At 31.6% G+C, this 18,829-nt stretch overlaps 2 protein-coding genes, 1 non-coding gene and 1 pseudogene across 6 annotated transcripts; 1 reads left to right on the top strand and 3 right to left on the bottom strand.

Moving 5' to 3' along the window:
• Nucleotides 1-867: 867 nt before the first annotated feature.
• LOC105201200 lies at nucleotides 868-3,301 on the bottom strand (annotated as a pseudogene).
• Nucleotides 3,302-5,165: 1,864 nt separating this feature from the next.
• On the top strand, nucleotides 5,166-16,288 carry LOC105201199 (adenosine receptor A2b). Of its 4 annotated transcripts, none has more exons than XM_011169136.3 (6): nucleotides 5,166-6,246; nucleotides 6,537-6,798; nucleotides 10,748-11,697; nucleotides 12,534-12,745; nucleotides 13,115-13,621; nucleotides 15,697-16,288. In XM_011169136.3, exons 3-6 carry the CDS (start codon nucleotides 11,190-11,192, stop codon nucleotides 15,949-15,951), a joined length of 1,482 nt encoding a protein of 493 aa, XP_011167438.2. In that variant the 5' UTR covers nucleotides 5,166-6,246; nucleotides 6,537-6,798; nucleotides 10,748-11,189; the 3' UTR covers nucleotides 15,952-16,288. The 4 variants fall into 4 exon arrangements, with proteins under 4 accessions (XP_011167438.2, XP_039305030.1, XP_011167439.2 ...); XM_039449096.1 differs by having other exon boundaries at nucleotides 6,590-6,798; XM_011169137.3 differs by lacking the exon at nucleotides 5,166-6,246 and having other exon boundaries at nucleotides 6,332-9,231.
• On the bottom strand, nucleotides 14,489-14,607 carry LOC113003463. The gene has a single exon (XR_003268495.1). It is a non-coding gene; the product is annotated as a 5S ribosomal RNA (ribosomal RNA).
• A 138-nt stretch (nucleotides 16,289-16,426) lies between the features above and the next one.
• LOC105201198 (60S ribosomal protein L11) lies at nucleotides 16,427-18,090 on the bottom strand. The gene is made up of 4 exons (XM_011169135.3): nucleotides 17,671-18,090; nucleotides 17,450-17,599; nucleotides 16,889-17,036; nucleotides 16,427-16,604 (listed from the first exon to the last, which is right to left on the bottom strand). Exons 1-4 carry the CDS (start codon nucleotides 17,749-17,751, stop codon nucleotides 16,477-16,479), a joined length of 507 nt encoding a protein of 168 aa, XP_011167437.2. The 5' UTR covers nucleotides 17,752-18,090; the 3' UTR covers nucleotides 16,427-16,476.
• Nucleotides 18,091-18,829: the final 739 nt, after the last annotated feature.

Consider the following 18,829-nt stretch of genomic DNA (forward strand, 5'->3'; position numbering starts at 1 on the left):
ATATAAATAATTGTACAGGGTGTCCCAGGAGGGGTGTTCCGTTTCACGTATTTGAGTGCATAGATCACGTTCAATGTGCTGAATGCATTGACAGTTTCATTTTGATAATGCGCATGATGTATGCTTGGAAACAAAATAACTTACCATGAGTTTGATGCAATTCAAAAATAGCTGCTACCATGGACGACAAGAAAATAATAGCTTTATTATTGTTAATAAATAATACAACGCAACTATCAACAATATTGATGAATCTAGTGATAGTGAAAATGAAGATATAATTTTAAATTCAGATAAATTAAAAATAATTCTCACAACTTCTCTATATACGAGCTCTATATACAATATTCCTAAACTCTATATACAATATTCCTAAAATATTATACGAATATTATTAAAAATTAATATTGGGTTGGCAACTTTGAGAAGGTAAACTTTGGTTCCAATCAATATTTTCCAACCAATTTTCTTTTTTTAAATAAAAGTTCAGAATCTCAGAAATGTGACTGCACAATCGGCATTGCCGAAAAATGATTTATTGTGAAGTTACAAAAGAAAAACCATTGAGCGAAAATGAAAGTGTTAAAAAATCGACTTCTCTTTAAAAAATCATCTTTCCAAAAAACAACTTTGTAAATACATTTTGCAGCTAAAGAATCATATTTTCAAAAAAATTATGTTATTGCCAGATTCCTTAAATTTAAAAGTATAATTATTAGATTAAAAAGTATAATTATGTAATATAATTTGTTTCGAAATGGGTTTACCATTAATGGGTGTCATGCAAAGTCTGAGATACTCTATATCTGCAGGGACTGTACAAAGATATTGAGATACTTTGGATATATTATCAAAGAATGTAAACAATTTTTGTTAAAGTTATTTACTAAATTATATAATATAAAATACATGTGTGTTACTTCCTTCCTGTTATAATAATACTATCGTATTTCTGTTGGAACCACTTGATAGCGTCTTCTTTAGTAATTTGATGTTGGAAACCGACCTTTCCAGTCTTTCTTCTTCTATGAGCTATGTTGAATCCTACAAATTGAATATTCCATAATTTATATCTGCATTATTCACATGTAAGATGTAAACTTTCACTCCATTATATTTATATGATATACATATGTAAATATCTTAAGCGTCTACAATATAGTCGTTACGATGTTACGACGTTGCGACGGACCAATCAAAGAAAAAATCATATATTCTCTTCTTTGATTGGTCCGTTGCAGAGTCGTAACATCTTAACGACTGTATTGTAGACGACGCTTTAATGTTCGATTAAAGTGTAGTCTCAATCTAGTAACACACCCAGTAAAATAAAGTGGGCATGGGTTGCAATCATGAAACATTTTTTCTAGCACATTTTTAATATATAGATACCACTATAAAACAAGGATATCTATGATGCAAGCTGTGCAATATTAACATACAATTAGAATCACCATAGTTACATTACTAACCTGAACGTCCTAGTACAACATAAAAATCTAATCCATAAATACCGATACTGGGATCATATTTGATCCCTAAATCGATATGTTCCTGAATACCAAAACCAAAGTTTCCAGTGCAGGAAAAGTTTTCTTTTTTCAATTCATATTCCCGTACCTGTAACCAAGCAATTCATTAGGATTACAACATAAGTGTAAATCGTACACACATCCATGTACAGATTTTTAAATTCACCTTTAAGCCATGTTCCAAAATCTCTTGGCGCCACGCATGGTACAGTGAGCAGCAATTTTCTCATTACGAAGGATATCAAATGAACGTACTGTGTATCGAGCTTTAGAAAATACTGACTGCTGACCAGTCAGCTGTTCCAAAACCTGTATGAAAAATTATTTTAACTTTGAAGATTTAATTGTTAGAAACAATTAAAATAGAAACGCTGATAAAATTTACCTTGGCAGCGCGCGTCAAGCAATCACCAGACTCACCCACACAAATGTTCAAGCATAACTTCTGGATTCGGACTTCACGCATAATATTCTTGGATGCATCTTTTGGCTCCTTCTTCAGTTTTTTCTCAGTTTTTTTCCCAATTTTCTTTTTTTCAAGTGCTTTCTTCACATCCTACGAATAAAAGTTAATATCTACATAATTAATTATTAACTTTTAACCATTGTCATAGTATCTTATAGACATGTGGTATTGCACTATAGTATCATTATAAGACTAACTTTCAATAAAATGATAAAGATCCAAGTGAAAATGTGAATTTTTTAAATTTTATGCATTCATAAGACAACCATCCAACACCAGTGTAACAAAAATATGATATAATTAACTTGTAACGTTTAATTGTCAGTGCTAATCAGATCAGACATTTAGGCTCGTATTCATAGTCAAAGCTTATAATTAAAACCATCTTAAGTATTGTCTTAAGATGTCATCAACCAATTACGGATCCACATTAGCATTTACTTACATATAAGATATGAAACTTTAATCCTGTTATTATATTTATACATTATACAGAAAGTATCTTAATGTTCAATTAAAGTGTAGTCTCAATCCAGTAACACACCCAGTAAAATAAAGTGGGCACGGGTTGCAATTATGAAACATTTCTCTAGCACATTTTTAATATAGACATCACTATAAAACAAGGATATCTATGATGCAAACTGTGCAATATTACTTTCAGTAGTAATAAACAGTAGTAATAAACAATTAGAATCAGTGAATTCATGTAACTAACCTGAACATTTTAGTCTAATGTAGAAATCTGGTTCAAAAAAACCGATACTGCAGGATCATATATGATCTTCAACTTGATCAAGACATTACTCAAAATCGTCTTGAAATTAGACCATCGATTATGAATACCGGTTTTAATGTAATGCCTTTTGGTAGAGGTTAATCTATGAACCAGTACTGGTTTATTTAGAGTTGATCAAACATATCGTTAGTAAATTTGTAGATTAATTAAAATATTTTAAGAACGAATAAATCAAAGATTTCTTTTAGAAATTTAATAATAATAATATAAATGTACCAATGTTGACTAAAAACAAGCATGCGCTCTTATTGTACTACAGCAAGTTTCGAACATCGACGCTTTAACACGAAGAAAATAAACATCATTGATAATTCTTGATTATATCATTTTTTTTCAAAGTGTCATAAAGATATTTAACAAAGTTCAATGATGTAAAAGATATACGTAGATTAAAATAAGTTTCTTGAAGGCAAAGAAAGACTCACCTGGACTCACCGCCATCTTACAAAAAAAGAAGACGCCGGCATGCGCGCCACGTGCGGGTGATCGATGCCGCCTTATCTTGCGCATGCGTATTACAGAAAGATAAATACGAAAGTCGTAATCAAGAGCATTTTGTATTTAAGAATGTTTTAGCTATATAAGCTACAAGTTATCAAATTTTAAAGCTAAAGGTTTGTTAGATTTGTTCTTTTTTCTTTCCTAATTAATGATGAAAAATTTTGATTGCGAATGTCCGAATTTTGGCCCTGAAACCACGATCGATTTACAAAGAAGAAAAACATATAATAAAAAATTTGATTTACACTTAATGATTTTTGCAGTAAAAATGAGTCTATTTTGCTGCAATTTTAAGTAAATAACTTTTAAACGACAAAATGGATTCAAATGAAAACAAAACCTTTGTACAAATATTTGTTAGAGATAGAATATTTATTTTTAGTATACACAAAAAATTTAATTTAAGTTCCTTAATACTATTATATAATACTAGTTCCTTATCAAATTTGCAAATAAGTACTATAAAAGGCAATTTTATTGTTATTGAAGCTTAAAGCTTCATGTGCTATTTGGATACCGTCCCAGATAGCACAGAGAATTCAAAAAGATTAAAAAAAGAATTCAGGTTCATGTCACCAATACTGAGTTTATTTTGAAATGCAAAAAAATTCTTTTTCTAAAAAAGAAAGAAAAAATCAGGAAAAGAATTCTTTTTGCATTTCAAAATAAACTCAGTATTGGTGACATAAACCCATAAATTCTTTTTGAATGCCGTGTGCTATCTGGGATATTTATATTATACAAATTTATTGAAATTCATTTGTAAAGTACTAAAAAAAATAATAAGCAGGATTTTTTGGCAACAAATCATGTTTAAATCAGCCTCGAAAATTAACTAATTTTTGTAAATAAATTTTTTAAATAACAATTATGGTTTAACAATTTTATAAATATATACAGGATCCGAGTTATAAAGAAAAGTTCAAACAAAAACCATGTGCCTCTTAGGATTTGGAGGAAGAATAATAGATTAATTAACTTAATTAACTTAAACTTAATTAACTCATATTTAATTGAAAGTATAATATAACATGGAAAAAAAATGAAGTTAGTTATCTACATGAGTATCTACCAATTAAAACATTATTCTAGAATTGAGAGATTCTTTGCTGCAAAATTATCAACTTCTAGCATTTGCAGCAAAGAATCTCTCATTAACACACATAATGATTGCGCAATCATGCAGAAGCGCGACACTGTTAACAAGAAGATAATAACAAAAGACAAACCTAAAAAAAAGTGAGGCACTTAAAAAATAAAAACTTTTTGTTTAATTGTGCTTCAATCTTCCTTATCATTAAATGTCGATCATTTACTGTATATAAATCACTAAAAAAATTTTGTAGAATATCAGGGATAATATATGGAAAAAATGTAAAATAGTTATTTTAAAAATATCTTTAATTGTGGTGATAAATATCTCAAAATTTTTCTAATGATTCACTTATTACCCACACATTTAATTTTTATACAAGAATAATCTCGCGGTTATTATACGGACAATCAATTTTCTATGTTAAAGTTTTATAGCTGAATAAAATTACCGAATATAACTAATCATAAAGTAGAAAGATATTTGACCGTTCATGTAACATGCAAATCTAAACAAGAACGCCTTCCAGGGTCGTAGTTGGATCTTGGTGCTTTTGTATTTACTCGTGTGATTTTATATATTTTCTCAAATTGAACACAAACTGCGCGCCGTTACTTTCGGTCGTAACACAGCTATAATCAAACAAAATTGTAATTATTATAATTATAATCAAAAAATTGTAAATTTTTTACAGTTTTTTCAGGGGGGAGAGAGTTAATATTTGATACTAGTGAGTATCGTGTATTATTAAACTAATCATATTCGTTACAAGAGCACAATAAATTTGTTCATAAAACAAGATAACTTTTTGTGAAAATTGATCAAATGTTTAGATTAAAATAGTTAACAGAGCATACTAAGATACATTTGTTACAGAAAAATTTGTTACATTTTAATAATTTTCATTGTAGCAAAGAATTTGGTCATTAAGTCTACTAATTACTTTGAGACATAATTTCTTTGTTAAACTATCAAATTTCCTCAATTACAGTGTGTAACTCACGCTGTAGCTTTGCTGAAAAACACTTACCTATTTTATCTGTGATTCTTTTTGTACATATATTTTCGGCGATCGGAAAATGTAGCGCATTATTTTTAATTTTTATATTTTCTTAATAATTAATTTACATTGAAAAGAATATCACGCTAGAAGAATAGCGCTACAAGCCGAACACATCAAAATGACGTCTGCGATAAGAAATACTGAAGCACACAATCAGACGAAAAGTTAATTTTCTTCAAGTGCCTTATTTCTTTAGACTTCTCCTCCATTAATATTCCTTCCTATTGTTAACACTGTCACGCTTCTGCATAAGCTGCAATTGCACGCGATAATAATAGCCTGCATTAAATTATGACCCTAGTCGACACTGTTATGCGTTTACCATACAGCTATAAGTTCTAATATCATCTTACACAACGTGAAAATTGCTACGATGTTGTAGTTACAATTTTGTCCTTTTTCATAAATAACGATAATAGAATATTTATATAATTTATATTAAATAAAAGGTTTCAGTAATTATGATATAAGTATCAAGAACTATTTCTTATACAAAGTATTATTCCCAAATGACACAGCAGTTACAAGTTGTGTCGACTAGAAAATATTTCGTAGGCTACATTGTGCTGATTGTATCCTATTAGCAGACCATTATCGGTGCAGAAGTCCACGTTTTTCTCGCAACATGACACTTGAAGATATAATTATGTAAATGAACGGATGACTGATTACGTCCCACTCTTTCCTGCTATGTTTCCCGCCACATGTTTAGTATCGGATGTGATCGGCTGAATTACATAGATACCAATGAACGCAACCATCGTATTAAAGCAACAAGACCGACAGAACCAGGTAGAACACAAAATCATAATAAGTTCAAGATAACATTAAATATAGAAATTTTAGGAAAATTCGTTGTGATCTCATTCGATATGTTTTTTTATAATGATTTCATGATGAATTCTTGATATGTCAATAATTTTAAAGTGATTTTTATCGTCATATCGAGAATTCATCACAACATTATCATTGTTAAAACTATATCGAGTGGAATCGTAATGATTTTTCCTAAAATGATTTTCTCTTGATATTATTACGTTTTGATCTTATTACGATTTTTTATTCCTGGGACGCGAGATTAGATCATTTAATTGCCCAACATGTGTTGTGTGTGCGTGTACGCATGTGTGTGCAGTGATGTTCGCAGGATCACAAAAATTGTATAAATCACGACTTCGAACTTCGAGGACTAAATTGCCGCGATAGAGTGGGTCCAGACTCTTTACGCTCGATTGCATTTAAGAACGAAACAATTACGACGCATGAGAAGATGAACAAAGAGAGAAGTGTGCGGAAGAGCTGGGAAGAGCGCGCGTGACACGAATACATCCACCGTCGCGAACGGTAAGCTTGCGATATTGACGGTGAAGCAGACGAAGTCAAATATGTCTAGCACATGAAAGCAACTGTGTGATGATGTATCGCGCTTAAGCGATGCGTAAATACGAGGCGTCTTCACCGCATCCAATTTGCATCTGTCACGGTTCGTCGTGACATCGATGCGCGATTGAATTGAACGCGATGGAACCGAGCCCTTTCCGCTTATGGAAAGTACTATTAGGCACGCGAAAGAACTATTGGAAATTATTGGAAAAGCATTCGAATCCAAGATTGTACACTATCAGTTCTAAAATAGTTCTTTTGCACACGGAAAGAAAAGATTTGTTGAAACAGCAAAGAATTTCACTGATTAAACAGATTTATGGCCGTAATATCCCAATCAGAAGTGATAATGGAATGGACATCTAATCGACGTCGATTCCATTATCATTTCTTGCTAGGATACGGACAGTTTCCTATATTACAGTAGCAAAGTTTTACAACTGAATAAAATTAGCGATTATAATTAATCATTTATTATAATAATACAGAAAATTTGTTAATACATTCAGACAACTTGCTACGAACATCACAATCAAATATATTAAAAAGAATAGTCTAATAATTAAACATATATTTGATTGATTTTTGCACAAAGTTATCTCGCTGTTTTAACGTACTTTGCCGTGCTATTTTAACAAATACAATTAGTTATAATTCTATTCAGCTATAAAACTTTGCTACTATAACTTAAGAAACTGGCTACCTGTATATTACGACTATATAGATTTGCTGAATTAGTGAAATTTTAAATTGTTTTAACAAATCTTTTTTTTCCGTAAAGTGCGGATTATCTTGTTTATTTTATCTTATGAACTATATTGTACACGGTTTCAGCTTACATGTATTTTTTTGGTTGCTTGTGAACATTTTTTCTGTCTTTTACTTGACCTATCAATCAAAGTACATTTGCCTTCGTGACACGAGCATTGACTTTCACACAGAACCCAAGAAATTAAGCGTTTTATATCCGTAACGACGAATTTACTGAAGATGGCTCAAAGAGGAGTTGAAACGTTTGAAATAAATTTGCAACTCGTTCTTTAAATAAAGAACTGAATATACTTTATTTACGTCTCAATAACTGCACCTGATTCTCATTTGTCAATTTTATTATTTTGAATTTAAAAAATTTTAAGAACATACCAGTTACATTAGCAATTTTCATTACAGCAAAGAATTAGTTGCTTTAATCTATAACAATTAATTCATTGCTTTCAAACAGTTTCTTTGTTGAATTATCAAATCTCCTTAATTACAGATGTTGAACTCGCGCAGCAATAATTAAGCTATAGCTTCGTTAAATCACTCAATCTATTTTTTTCCGTGCGAATCCAATATTTTTCCATAAGAGTTGACTTAGTGCTTCAACTTTCCGAGACGGAAAGAAGAGTGCGAAGTGGGATTTACCTCCACCTTCGTTATTACGAGGATGCCTATCCTACTATCACGAGGAGCAGCTCAGTTATACGTCACGGGGTTGAGAAGGTGGCTGCATTCGCTCGATCCATGTGCTTTGGCCTCGACACCCCGATGTACGTTACGTCGCGCGTTGCGGAGAAAAGACACACCCCCCCCCCGTTTCGCGCACGTCATTTATGCCTATATTAAATATAATTATAATCCGGATAATTAAGAGAAATAATTAAAATCCTGTAATTTTATAATATAGCTTATAATAATTGAAGATTTACCGTAAATCGCTTTCTTTCTCTCTCGTCGTAGCGACCTCGAACTCTTCATGCGACTTTTTCCATCCATTCGATGATATATGAGAATGTTTATAACGAGGATGAAGCGTGTAACGAGAAGTGAAATCAGCAATTATTAATTAAACATCGAAATCAGTAAGCGAAATCAATTGGCTCCTTTTGTTTGATACCAAATCACGATAGTGAACGCCCAGTGTTTCTTCGTTCCCTGGTTCGGGGTCATCAGAAAATGAATCAATCAATATCGGTATTCGGTATGGATAACGGCGATAACGTGAATGTGAAGCACGAACTCAAAGCGCGAAGTAAAGCCGGCTACTTCGCTACTTCGATCGTTTCGTGACGATGCGAAAATCGCGTGACACAAACATATATAGACTCTATTGAATATCGCGTTATTTTAGGTGCTCACGTAATTCGGTAATTCCGTAATGAATAATAAATGAAAAATGCGACTAATATATCATGATTATCGCGGCGACAATCGAGAGTGAGCAACTGACCAATCGATAGTTTCTTCGCTCGCTCGTCCTTTCGAACAAACGGAAGCGAAGTCTTTTGCGCGTAAGATCGGGAAAAAAGTAATTGTAAAACAGAATTGAGGAGCCGCAAATAATTGGATCGACTGTTCGTGAAAGAAGAAAAGATCGAATACGAACCGAACGTGAACAGACGGAGACGTTATGTAAGTTTCATATTGAAACAAAGATATTCTTCATGGAAAAAAATAGATTGGATGATTCAGCAAAGCTATAACTTGTTCAACATTTATAATTAAAAGGAGTCCTTATGGAAAAATACTATTGAACTCGCGGAAAAATTATTGGAAACTATTGAATGTGAATAGTTTTCTAATAATTTTCAATAGTGGAAATTATTGAATGCGAATAGTTTTCCAATAATTTCCAATTAGTTTTTCCGCAAGTCCAATAGTATTTCCATAAGAGAAGTTTGATATAGTTCAATAAAGAAACTTGAAAGCAAATGGATAAATTATTAGAGCAATTGACTCTTTGCTAAGGTAACAAGTTTTCTTTATTACACCAATGAAAATATGCACCACATTAGCGTATATTTTATTAAAAATTGTAATCCGTATATTTAATTGATTTTCGCAGAAAGTTGTACTACTAACAAATATTATTACAAATATGATTATATTACTAATTTTATTCAATAGAATTCAATTGAAGAAAGTCGTTAATACTGACATAGTCCTCCTAAAGTGACACTCCCTTGTTTCTCGGAAACTAAATGTCGTACTGTTTTAATAATAGTCAATTAAAAACTGTTAATTAATACTGATGGTCTGCTTAGATAATTAAAAAAATAAAAACCCATAATTCATACATTCACAGTTTTTTTTCTATATAAAATTTGCTAAAAACGAATTTTTGAAAAGCAAAAATAAAATTTTCACAATTTTCTCTTGCAAATAAATAATTTGAGCAACAGGGAGTATATTATTGATAATATTAGATCATTTTACATGTTTATAGCTTTCTGAAACTATTTTGCTTATATTTTTCTCTTTCCTCATAATATGATTGGAATATAAAATGTAGTGTAAAGCGATACATCTTTCTATGAGAATAGACAATAATTACAAAATATTCAACAATATTAACAATATTGTTTCATAAATTTTTTCACATTTTCTTTAATACTTTAAAGTAAGAATGATAATGTAATTGAATGCGACAGATCCACGTATACACTAATAAAGTGTAAAAAAATAAAGTATAAAGTAGAAGGATCAATTCCAGCCTTTTATAAATTTTTTGTTTAATACATAAAAATATGTTTTTTTACTTAGTTTATTAATTAATTTTTTATTTAAATCCTTCCCACCTACAGTGCCGTGTCTAAATTCTGTTATTACTGTAACAGCTTTGAAGCCCAATTTCTCAGACGCTCTTTGGGTTAAATGTTGCGAAAACATTATTTATTACAAAATACAGTATTATAAAAACTGCAACACCGTCTAATAAAAGAGAAGTTTTCTAATTAATAATCATATTTATAAAGTTTTATTTTTATTTTTTATTAGCCAAAAATAAATAAAGTGGTATATGCCAGTATTAGTGACATTTCCTCTAGTAGAATTTTGCTAATTTAACATAGAAAAATTGATTGTCCGTTATTACAGCTATAGATTTGTTGAATTAGTGAATTGTTTTAACAAATCTTTTACCCGACAGATAAGCCTGATAATCAGTTGAAGAACAATTCGGAGAGCGAGTCCGCGAATGACAAGTGTTGATCTTCGTTTCCAATATCTCACGAGAGAGATTTTCGATAAACGAATGAATTTAATTCGCGACGCTAGCGAGAATAGAACGTAAGAATCCAGAAATTCATAAAAATAGAGAAGTGTAAAAATTTATTTTGAAATTTTCTCTTTTGGTACGAATACGCATCAATGCGTTCGCCCGTGCTTCCGTCTGAAACGTCGCGCCGCGCGCTAAATGTTTACGGAAGATATTAATAATCGCTAAAGATTTAAGAGATACCGGACTGAAGAAACAATAGTTACCGCTTGTATCGCTGAAAAGTATCTCAACGTCACGATTGTCCCGATCGATCCAATACCGCGGTATAACTCCTTGAAATGCCTCGAAGGGACAATGAGGATAGCGCGCTATGCAATCGTCTCGCGATCCCGACGATACCAATAGGACTGCCGGTATCTCGATAGTCGTCACGATGGGACTTCCATCGGACACGACCCATCCACTGCCGGTCGACCACTTGGCCCACACCGGGCCGACGAACACGTCGTCCGTGGGCGCGGAACTGAACGTGCCGTACACCATCTGCGAGAGCCTGATCGCGATCTGTGCAGTCTTCGGCAACAGTCTTGTGATTATCGTCTTCATCAAGGAGCGAAAGCTACGTAGACTCACCAACTACTACATCGTCTCGTTGGCTGCGGCTGATCTGCTGGTCGGACTGTTCGCAATCCCGTCGGCGATTCTCGCGAGCATAGGCCTGCCGACGAATCTGCACGCCTGCCTATTCACCATATCGGTCCTCATGGTCCTGTTCACCATCAGTATCTTCTGCTTAGTGGCGGTATCCATTGATCGTTACTGGGCGATACTGCATCCCATGGAATACTCGCGCATCGTACACACCAAAACTGCCATAGGTGAGACTGAGTGATCACGTAAAGTTCTCGAAGTAGGGAAGACTATGATTAAAAGTAACAGAGGGATACGTTGTAACATTTATATAAAAAAAAAAAAATGTTACGAACAAGATAAAAATATAAAAAAAGAAGATTCGTAATAACTGCCATAACAAACTTTTATTTTTTTACGCTTTTACATCTTGCTCATAACTCTTTTTTATATGAATGTTACAACTTAGCAGTGTTACTTTTAACCCCGGTCTCCTCTATTCCGAAATGTCTACAGTTACTGCATTATATTACACTTGATGTGCATTTCTCATGAAACGCCGCTTTTTTATAAATGAATCGATAAAAAACTGTCCAGTCGTATTACGAGCTATTCGAGGGTAGATAGGAAAGTTGTCGAATGCGTATCACTTGAGTTACTTTTTATCACATTAAAATAGTGATAAAATGGGAATTTCCAATGTACTGATTTATATATATGTAAATAAAAGTTGGGAATTGTAATTTGATGTTTTTCAGGTATTTATTATTACAATATTTAACCTTCCACAAATAACAAATTAATTTATAAGCCTTGCCTGGCACTTTTTGCAATATATTGTTAAATGAATGTTTGATACCAACTTGGCAACAATTTGCTAACAGTTTGTTTATGAATATTAAACAAATTCTTTGATAAATTATTAATAATTACTCATTAAAAAATTAATAATTCCTTATATTTTTAATTATTGTAATTCATAAATTTAATACTTTTAAAGGTGTGATACGACTTAGGCAACCTTATTTAGATAGTTGGCGGTCAAAGGATATGAATTAATGGAAAGAAAACAATCGATTTCTAGGTATAATATGCGTGTGTTGGATAGCGGGCACTCTGTTTGGCTTCTTACCACTCTTGGGATGGAACGCCGGCAAGATGGACAATCACAAGTGCATTTTCAGGACTATCATGGACTATGACTATCTCGTATTCCTATACTTCGCCACGATTATCTTCCCTGCCCTGCTGATCGCGGCTTTTTACGCCCACATATACCGCGTAATTGTAAAACAGGTCAGTCAGTACGAAAAAAGTTTTAAAAGACTTTATTATCGATAAAAGTGATTTGCGAATACGGGCCCCAAGATGTTAATGACGTAACCCCGAGTGATGCATAAAAAATGCGAAAAATAGAAAAACAAAGATTGTAACAGGCATGACATAACGGATTATACATAAAAAAAAATTAGTATCAAATTAATAATTCATTGTTTCATGTAAGCAAGAATATAAAATCTTGGAAGAATTTATAATCTTAAACAGACATAATTTGCTTACACAAAGAGGAAAGTTTTCTCCATGTAAGTAAATTATGTCTGTTTAAAATTATAAATTCTTCCAACAATGAATTGTTGATTTGATACTAATTTTTTTTCTGTGTAGGTACAGCAAATCGTCACAATGAATCCCAGTGATCCAGGGGGTGGCAGTATCGTTCGCCATTTCGGCTTGGATGGTAACCACCATCAGACGACGGGGATACTGAATGGTCTTGGCGCGGCGCGTAAACGGGAGATCAAGGCCATGCAGAATCTTTCCAGCATCGTCGTCTTCTTCGTCGTCTGCTGGTTTCCGTTGCATACGATGAACTGCGTGATAGCCTTCTGTCCGCAGTGCGAGATAAACGACTTTATTATAAATTTCTGTATCGTCCTCTCGCACATCAACTCGGTCGGCAATCCATTTCTTTATGCCTATCATCTTAAGGACTTTCGCATCGCCATTAAGAACTTTGTCTGGCGACTGCTATTTCCGCACAGCGACGTCAAGTCCAGCATGATCAGTGTGATCTACGACCGAGGTTTCCTTAACAGTTCGCAAAAGCAGTTTCAGAGACAATTCAGCGGCTTTGGTCAGCCGAGGAATCAGAATCCGAGCTCGCCACACCAGGTACGCTGATAGTTAATTGAACATGAAAAATGTGAAATAGAAAAGAAAATAGGAAAAGTTACTTTTTAAAAATAGCTCGTTATCCTGTTACTCATTACTTAAAAAGTTACACAAAAAAGTTAAAGGGAAAAACTTAAAAAACTCACAATGAAACGAAAAAAAGTTAATGCCGCTGTCAAAAAAAAAAAAAAAAAAAACTGTAGCGGTAACAATGTTACATGTATTACTTCTCAATTGCAAAAATTCTATTTTGCATCTCAATTGCAGAAAGAAATTAATATATTTTATTTTAAATTTAAGAATAATTAATGAAGACAAACAGGACTAAATTTGCTATTGTTTAGGAAGCTATGTTTTTCTTCGTTATTATTCTTCGTTTTAGTTTTTGCATTTCATCTTTATACCTTCTTCAATACAAAGAATAAATTACAGGCAGGGCTTGCCGTTATCTATATAAAATTATTTAGATAATGAACTCAATAAAAAAATAGCTTTATCTTATCTTTATCTAGATTATTATACTGTATTGTTATTTTTATCTTTATCTTAGATAAAAAAATATTATGTTTTTAAATTATCTGAGATAATGCAAATAACGAAAATGAAGCGTTGATCGGGCCAAAAGTTATTTTATAAATCATTAATTTTAATTTAAAAAATATTAAGTATTAACTTGACTAATCCTGAATATTTTTTATGTACCCAGAAAAGTTTTTAATATATTAAATATAAGATAAGAAAATTATATTTCAAAAATGGATTTTTTGAATTAAAAATAAAAATTTTTTCTCATTATTTTCTAAAAGAAAAAGAAGGAATTGTAAATGTTTATATATCTGCTTGCCTAAAAAAAAAAAAAAAAAATGAGGCCAACATCACACGGTGTTCCCAAGCGGTCACCCATCCAAGTACTAACCGTGCTCAATGCTGCTTAACTTCAGTGATCGGACGAGAACTGGTTTTCTCAGCATGATATGGAAGTTGGCTGATCTCACATGTTATTGTATCTGGTTTTATATTTATTACTACCAAAATTTTATTTCTTTTCCATATAAAATAAATATCATAAGAATGAACCATATCACATTAATTAGCTAATTAATTAGACAATAGTCTTTAGCTCCAAGTTACCATTTATCCTAACAAATTTTTTCAAGATTGCAAAATTTATTGCCGTACTGAAAATCTATAGATACGTAATGCTAACTATAGATTTTTACTGGCAATATATATCGAAACGCAATTCAGATTAACAGTAGTGCAATATAAAAATTTGCCCAAAACTATAAATTCGAAAACTTAAAAAAAAAAATTTGTCAGTTATCACATGTGATTTATATTTATATTTTTTTTCTATTTTTAATTTTGATTTTTATTTGCCTAATAATTAAAAATGAGAAATATTTGTTCTTAGTATTAGTTGAAGAATTTTTATTTTTAAAAACATTATTTTAGAAATAAAAATATAAAAACATATTTCATATTCTAAATTGGTTTTTGCTCAACGATATTACTTGAAAATTATCTAGATAAATCTATGAAATTTTTTATCTTTTATCTAGATAAAAAAAATTAAATCATCTTTATCTTACCTAAGATACATTTATACGTAATTTATCTTATTTGTATCTAAATAAATTTTAAGTTATCTAAGCGCAAGACTGATTACACGATTCTCTTACATAATTTATTCTTGTATTGTTCTAATTCCACGTGTATGAAGAACTGTGAAGACAAACATAGACAGAAACTTTGAGAAAAAATCATTATTAAAAAAATTTACTATAATATTAGGTCGGTAAAAAAATTGTTTTGTTTTTTATGTACTTAAATGAAAATTTTTACTTTGTATGAAAAAATGTTTTTCATTTATATAGAGGAGGAACATGACCTTTTTACCAACTTAATAAATATGTAAATTGAGATAAATTGGTCAAAGCACGGAAGATTATTATTATATTAACAGTGGAAATAATCAAAACTTAAATTAAGTGATTCCATTTCATTTAACGCTTACACGATTCGATTTGATCCATTTTCAACTTATTCGCGAATTATTCTGTTGATCGTCGCAGGTAATTGATGGGAGCAAAAGGAGAAACAACGCACCTTTCGAAAGACGCGTCTCGTCGGTGATACAGACGTGCCAGAATGCGTCAGACGTCGACATTGCGATCGGAAGTACGATTCCAACAAATTCTACGTCAGCGAACAAATGGACGAGCGAAGAGGAATTGGTCAGTGAACAAGGAGTTTCCTCCTCGATGGAAATGCAAATGTTCAAGTCGCTAGCACCAGTAGAAGAAGATCGCGTCACGAGGTTGACGTGATGAATCATGTTTCTTCCAATAGTCTTTTTATCATGGAAGAATCTTGGGACATTTGATGGTATGCACAGTTAATAGAATTCTAAAAAAAATTTAAAAAACTGGACATTTTTCAACAAACAGAACTTTTTAGAAATTTAAGAATTTTTTTTCAGTCTTGATGTGATTTTTTTTATTATTAGAAGTTCTCTAATACACGCCATAAAAATAAATGTTGGAAATTGTAGCTTGACGTTTTAAATACTTTTTATTACAACAATGCTTCCTTTCACTAATAGCAAATTAATTTATTATAAGCCTTTCTACATGTTGAAAAAGAAACAATTTAGACAACCACTCACCTAAATCATACCTGCGGGTTTTCTAAATTGAATCGTTTTTAAATAAAAATAAGTACATGATTTCAGGCATAAAACTGTACAAAAAATTATGATGCAGAGTTTATTACATGTGAGGCATGTCATTAAATGATAAACAATTCCTGTTAAAATTCTTTTAATGAGAAAAGTATGTATATTACAATTGATGTTACTTTTTTCCAGCTATAATGATACCATCGTATTTTTGCTGGAACCATTTCATGGCATCTTCTTTGGTAAGACGGTGTTGAAAACCAACCTTACCAGTCTTTCTTCTTCTGTGTGCTACGTTAAATCCTACAAATTAAATACATATTTAATATAATACGTGTATATACATTTGTAAAGTATGAACTTTCATTTCTCATTTTTTTTACTTTATTTACATGAACAAATAAATATTTTAAGATTTAATCAAAGTGTAATCTCAATCAACACATCCAGTAAAATGAAATAAACATGATTACAAATATGAAACTCTCTAACACATTTAAATATATAAATACTATCACAAAAATAATCTATTATACATATTTCGTGATAATCCGTATATAATTAAAATTAATGCATGTATTACTAACCTGGACGTCCAAGTACAACGTAGAAGTCTAAACCATAGATACCGATACTGGGATCGTATTTGATTCCCAAGTCAATGTGCTCTTGAATGCCAAAACCAAAGTTTCCAGTGCAAGAGAAGTTTTCTTTCCTTAGCTCATATTCGCGTACCTGTAAAAAAAAATGACACATTAGGATTATAGTCACAAATTATATACAGAAAAAAGAACATTCTTGTTCAAAAATATCTTTATTTTCAAATGTTAAATATTAAAATTATATAAGTTAAACAGATAAAATTTGTTAAAATAAAATTTTGTAGTTTCATAAAAAAATATTCTAATTATTTAATAATCTTTATAAGATAGTTGAAAAAAACAAATATCAAAAATATCCAAGAATTAAAATTTTTTTACTATTATTATAAAAAAATTATACTCTTTAAACTATTATTATATTGCAATAAAAATATATTTTACTAAAATTGAAGATAATCAAATACATTAAGAAATAAAATTTTTGGTACTAATGTTTGATACTGTTTTTTTTTTCGTGTGTACATAAAGATATATTATTTAATTCACCTTTAGACCTCGTTCCAGAATCTCCTCGGCTTTGGCACCACGTACAGTACAGTGCACAGATATTTTTTCATTACGACGGATACCAAATGAACGTACCGTGTAACGAGCTTTGGAAAATACTGGTTGCTGGCCGGTTAGTTGTTCCAAAACCTATAATTATTTTAATTCTGAAAATTAAACTGTTTAAAACATTTTGATCAAAACATGCTAATCAAAAATACCTTGGCAGCACGAGTCAGACGATCACCAGATTCGCCTACACAAATATTTAGACATAACTTTCGGATTTTCACTTCACGCATTATATTCTTGGATGCATCTTTCGGCTCCTTTTTCGCCTTCTTCACAATCTTCTTTTTGATCTTTTCTTCGGGCGCTTTCTGTACGTCCTAATTAGTTAAAGTACAATTATTAACATTGACAAATTCATTACTAATCTATATACCATTACTCGAGTATATCCCGCAATATGAATAAATCATTTACATGAACATTAATTAATTAATGTTAAGAATAAATAAAAAATTGTTAATGCTGAACAAATTTTATAACAGCAATGATAATATATTATCGAATAAAAGCCGATAGCAACAAGCATGAAATCTCGTCCACGTGACAGAGACAACTTAAAAAATATAGACGGCTTTAGTAAAAACTTAATTTTCTTGATGATTCGTAATATTAATTATTTCCATGAAATAGCAATATTTAAAAGAATAAAATGGTATGAAGAATACATCAAGATTAAATGAAAATTCTTTAAAACATGAAAACGTGCACTCACCGCCATGTTGAAAGGAAGAGACAGTTTTCACGACGAACGGAAACGAAATCTTTCAGATTTACCAACTGATGGGTTGAGAATTTAGTTGAAATCCCTAGGAAAGAGGGTCTCTTTCACCAATCTAACCAATCGGTTAGTTTATTGGAATTGACCAATCGCATTTGTTATTTCACACAATAGGCAATGCGATTGGTCAATTTCAATGGACTAACATCTTGGTTAGCTCTAAAAGAGTGACACCGTTTTGGACACAGCACGATTAGACATCAACCAATTATCTTGAATTATCTAACCAAACCAACGGAAAAACTCTAAGCATCGGCCACTATGGGCAAATCCCGATAGCATACGAAATCACAGATATCTATACTAAACTAGATCGCTAACCTGTGGCATTAGCATATGACAGTATTGAGGCAGGAAGGATATCCGGTTTCAGCCATGTTACCTACAACAAAATGGCAGCTCCAATGCCGCTCTTGCTTGTCATTATGGCACGATATCGAAAAAACACACTCGATAATCGCAATTAATATGCTCAACGGTGCTCAGCGGTTAACCGGTTTAGTTGTCAAACCTGTCAAACACATACGCAC

Source organism: Solenopsis invicta, chromosome 1 (genome assembly GCF_016802725.1).
Source record: "Solenopsis invicta isolate M01_SB chromosome 1, UNIL_Sinv_3.0, whole genome shotgun sequence".
Classification (NCBI taxonomy): Eukaryota; Metazoa; Arthropoda; class Insecta; order Hymenoptera; family Formicidae; genus Solenopsis; species Solenopsis invicta.

Excerpts from the sequence above, each read along its gene's own strand:
- LOC105201199 (XM_011169136.3), top strand. The coding sequence starts at position 11,190 with ATGCAATCGTCTCGCGATCCCGACGATACCAATAGGACTGCCGGTATC. Across the intron at positions 11,698-12,533 it reads ACACACCAAAACTGCCATAG|GTATAATATGCGTGTGTTGG; the intron begins GTGAGACTGAGT and ends ATCGATTTCTAG. Across the intron at positions 12,746-13,114 it reads ACCGCGTAATTGTAAAACAG|GTACAGCAAATCGTCACAAT; the intron begins GTCAGTCAGTAC and ends TTTTCTGTGTAG.
- LOC105201198 (XM_011169135.3), bottom strand. The coding sequence starts at position 17,751 with ATGCGTGAAGTGAAAATCCGAAAGTTATGTCTAAATATTTGTGTAGGC. Across the intron at positions 17,600-17,670 it reads GTCTGACTCGTGCTGCCAAG|GTTTTGGAACAACTAACCGG; the intron begins GTATTTTTGATT and ends AAATAATTATAG. Across the intron at positions 17,037-17,449 it reads TTCTGGAACGAGGTCTAAAG|GTACGCGAATATGAGCTAAG; the intron begins GTGAATTAAATA and ends TTTTTTTTACAG.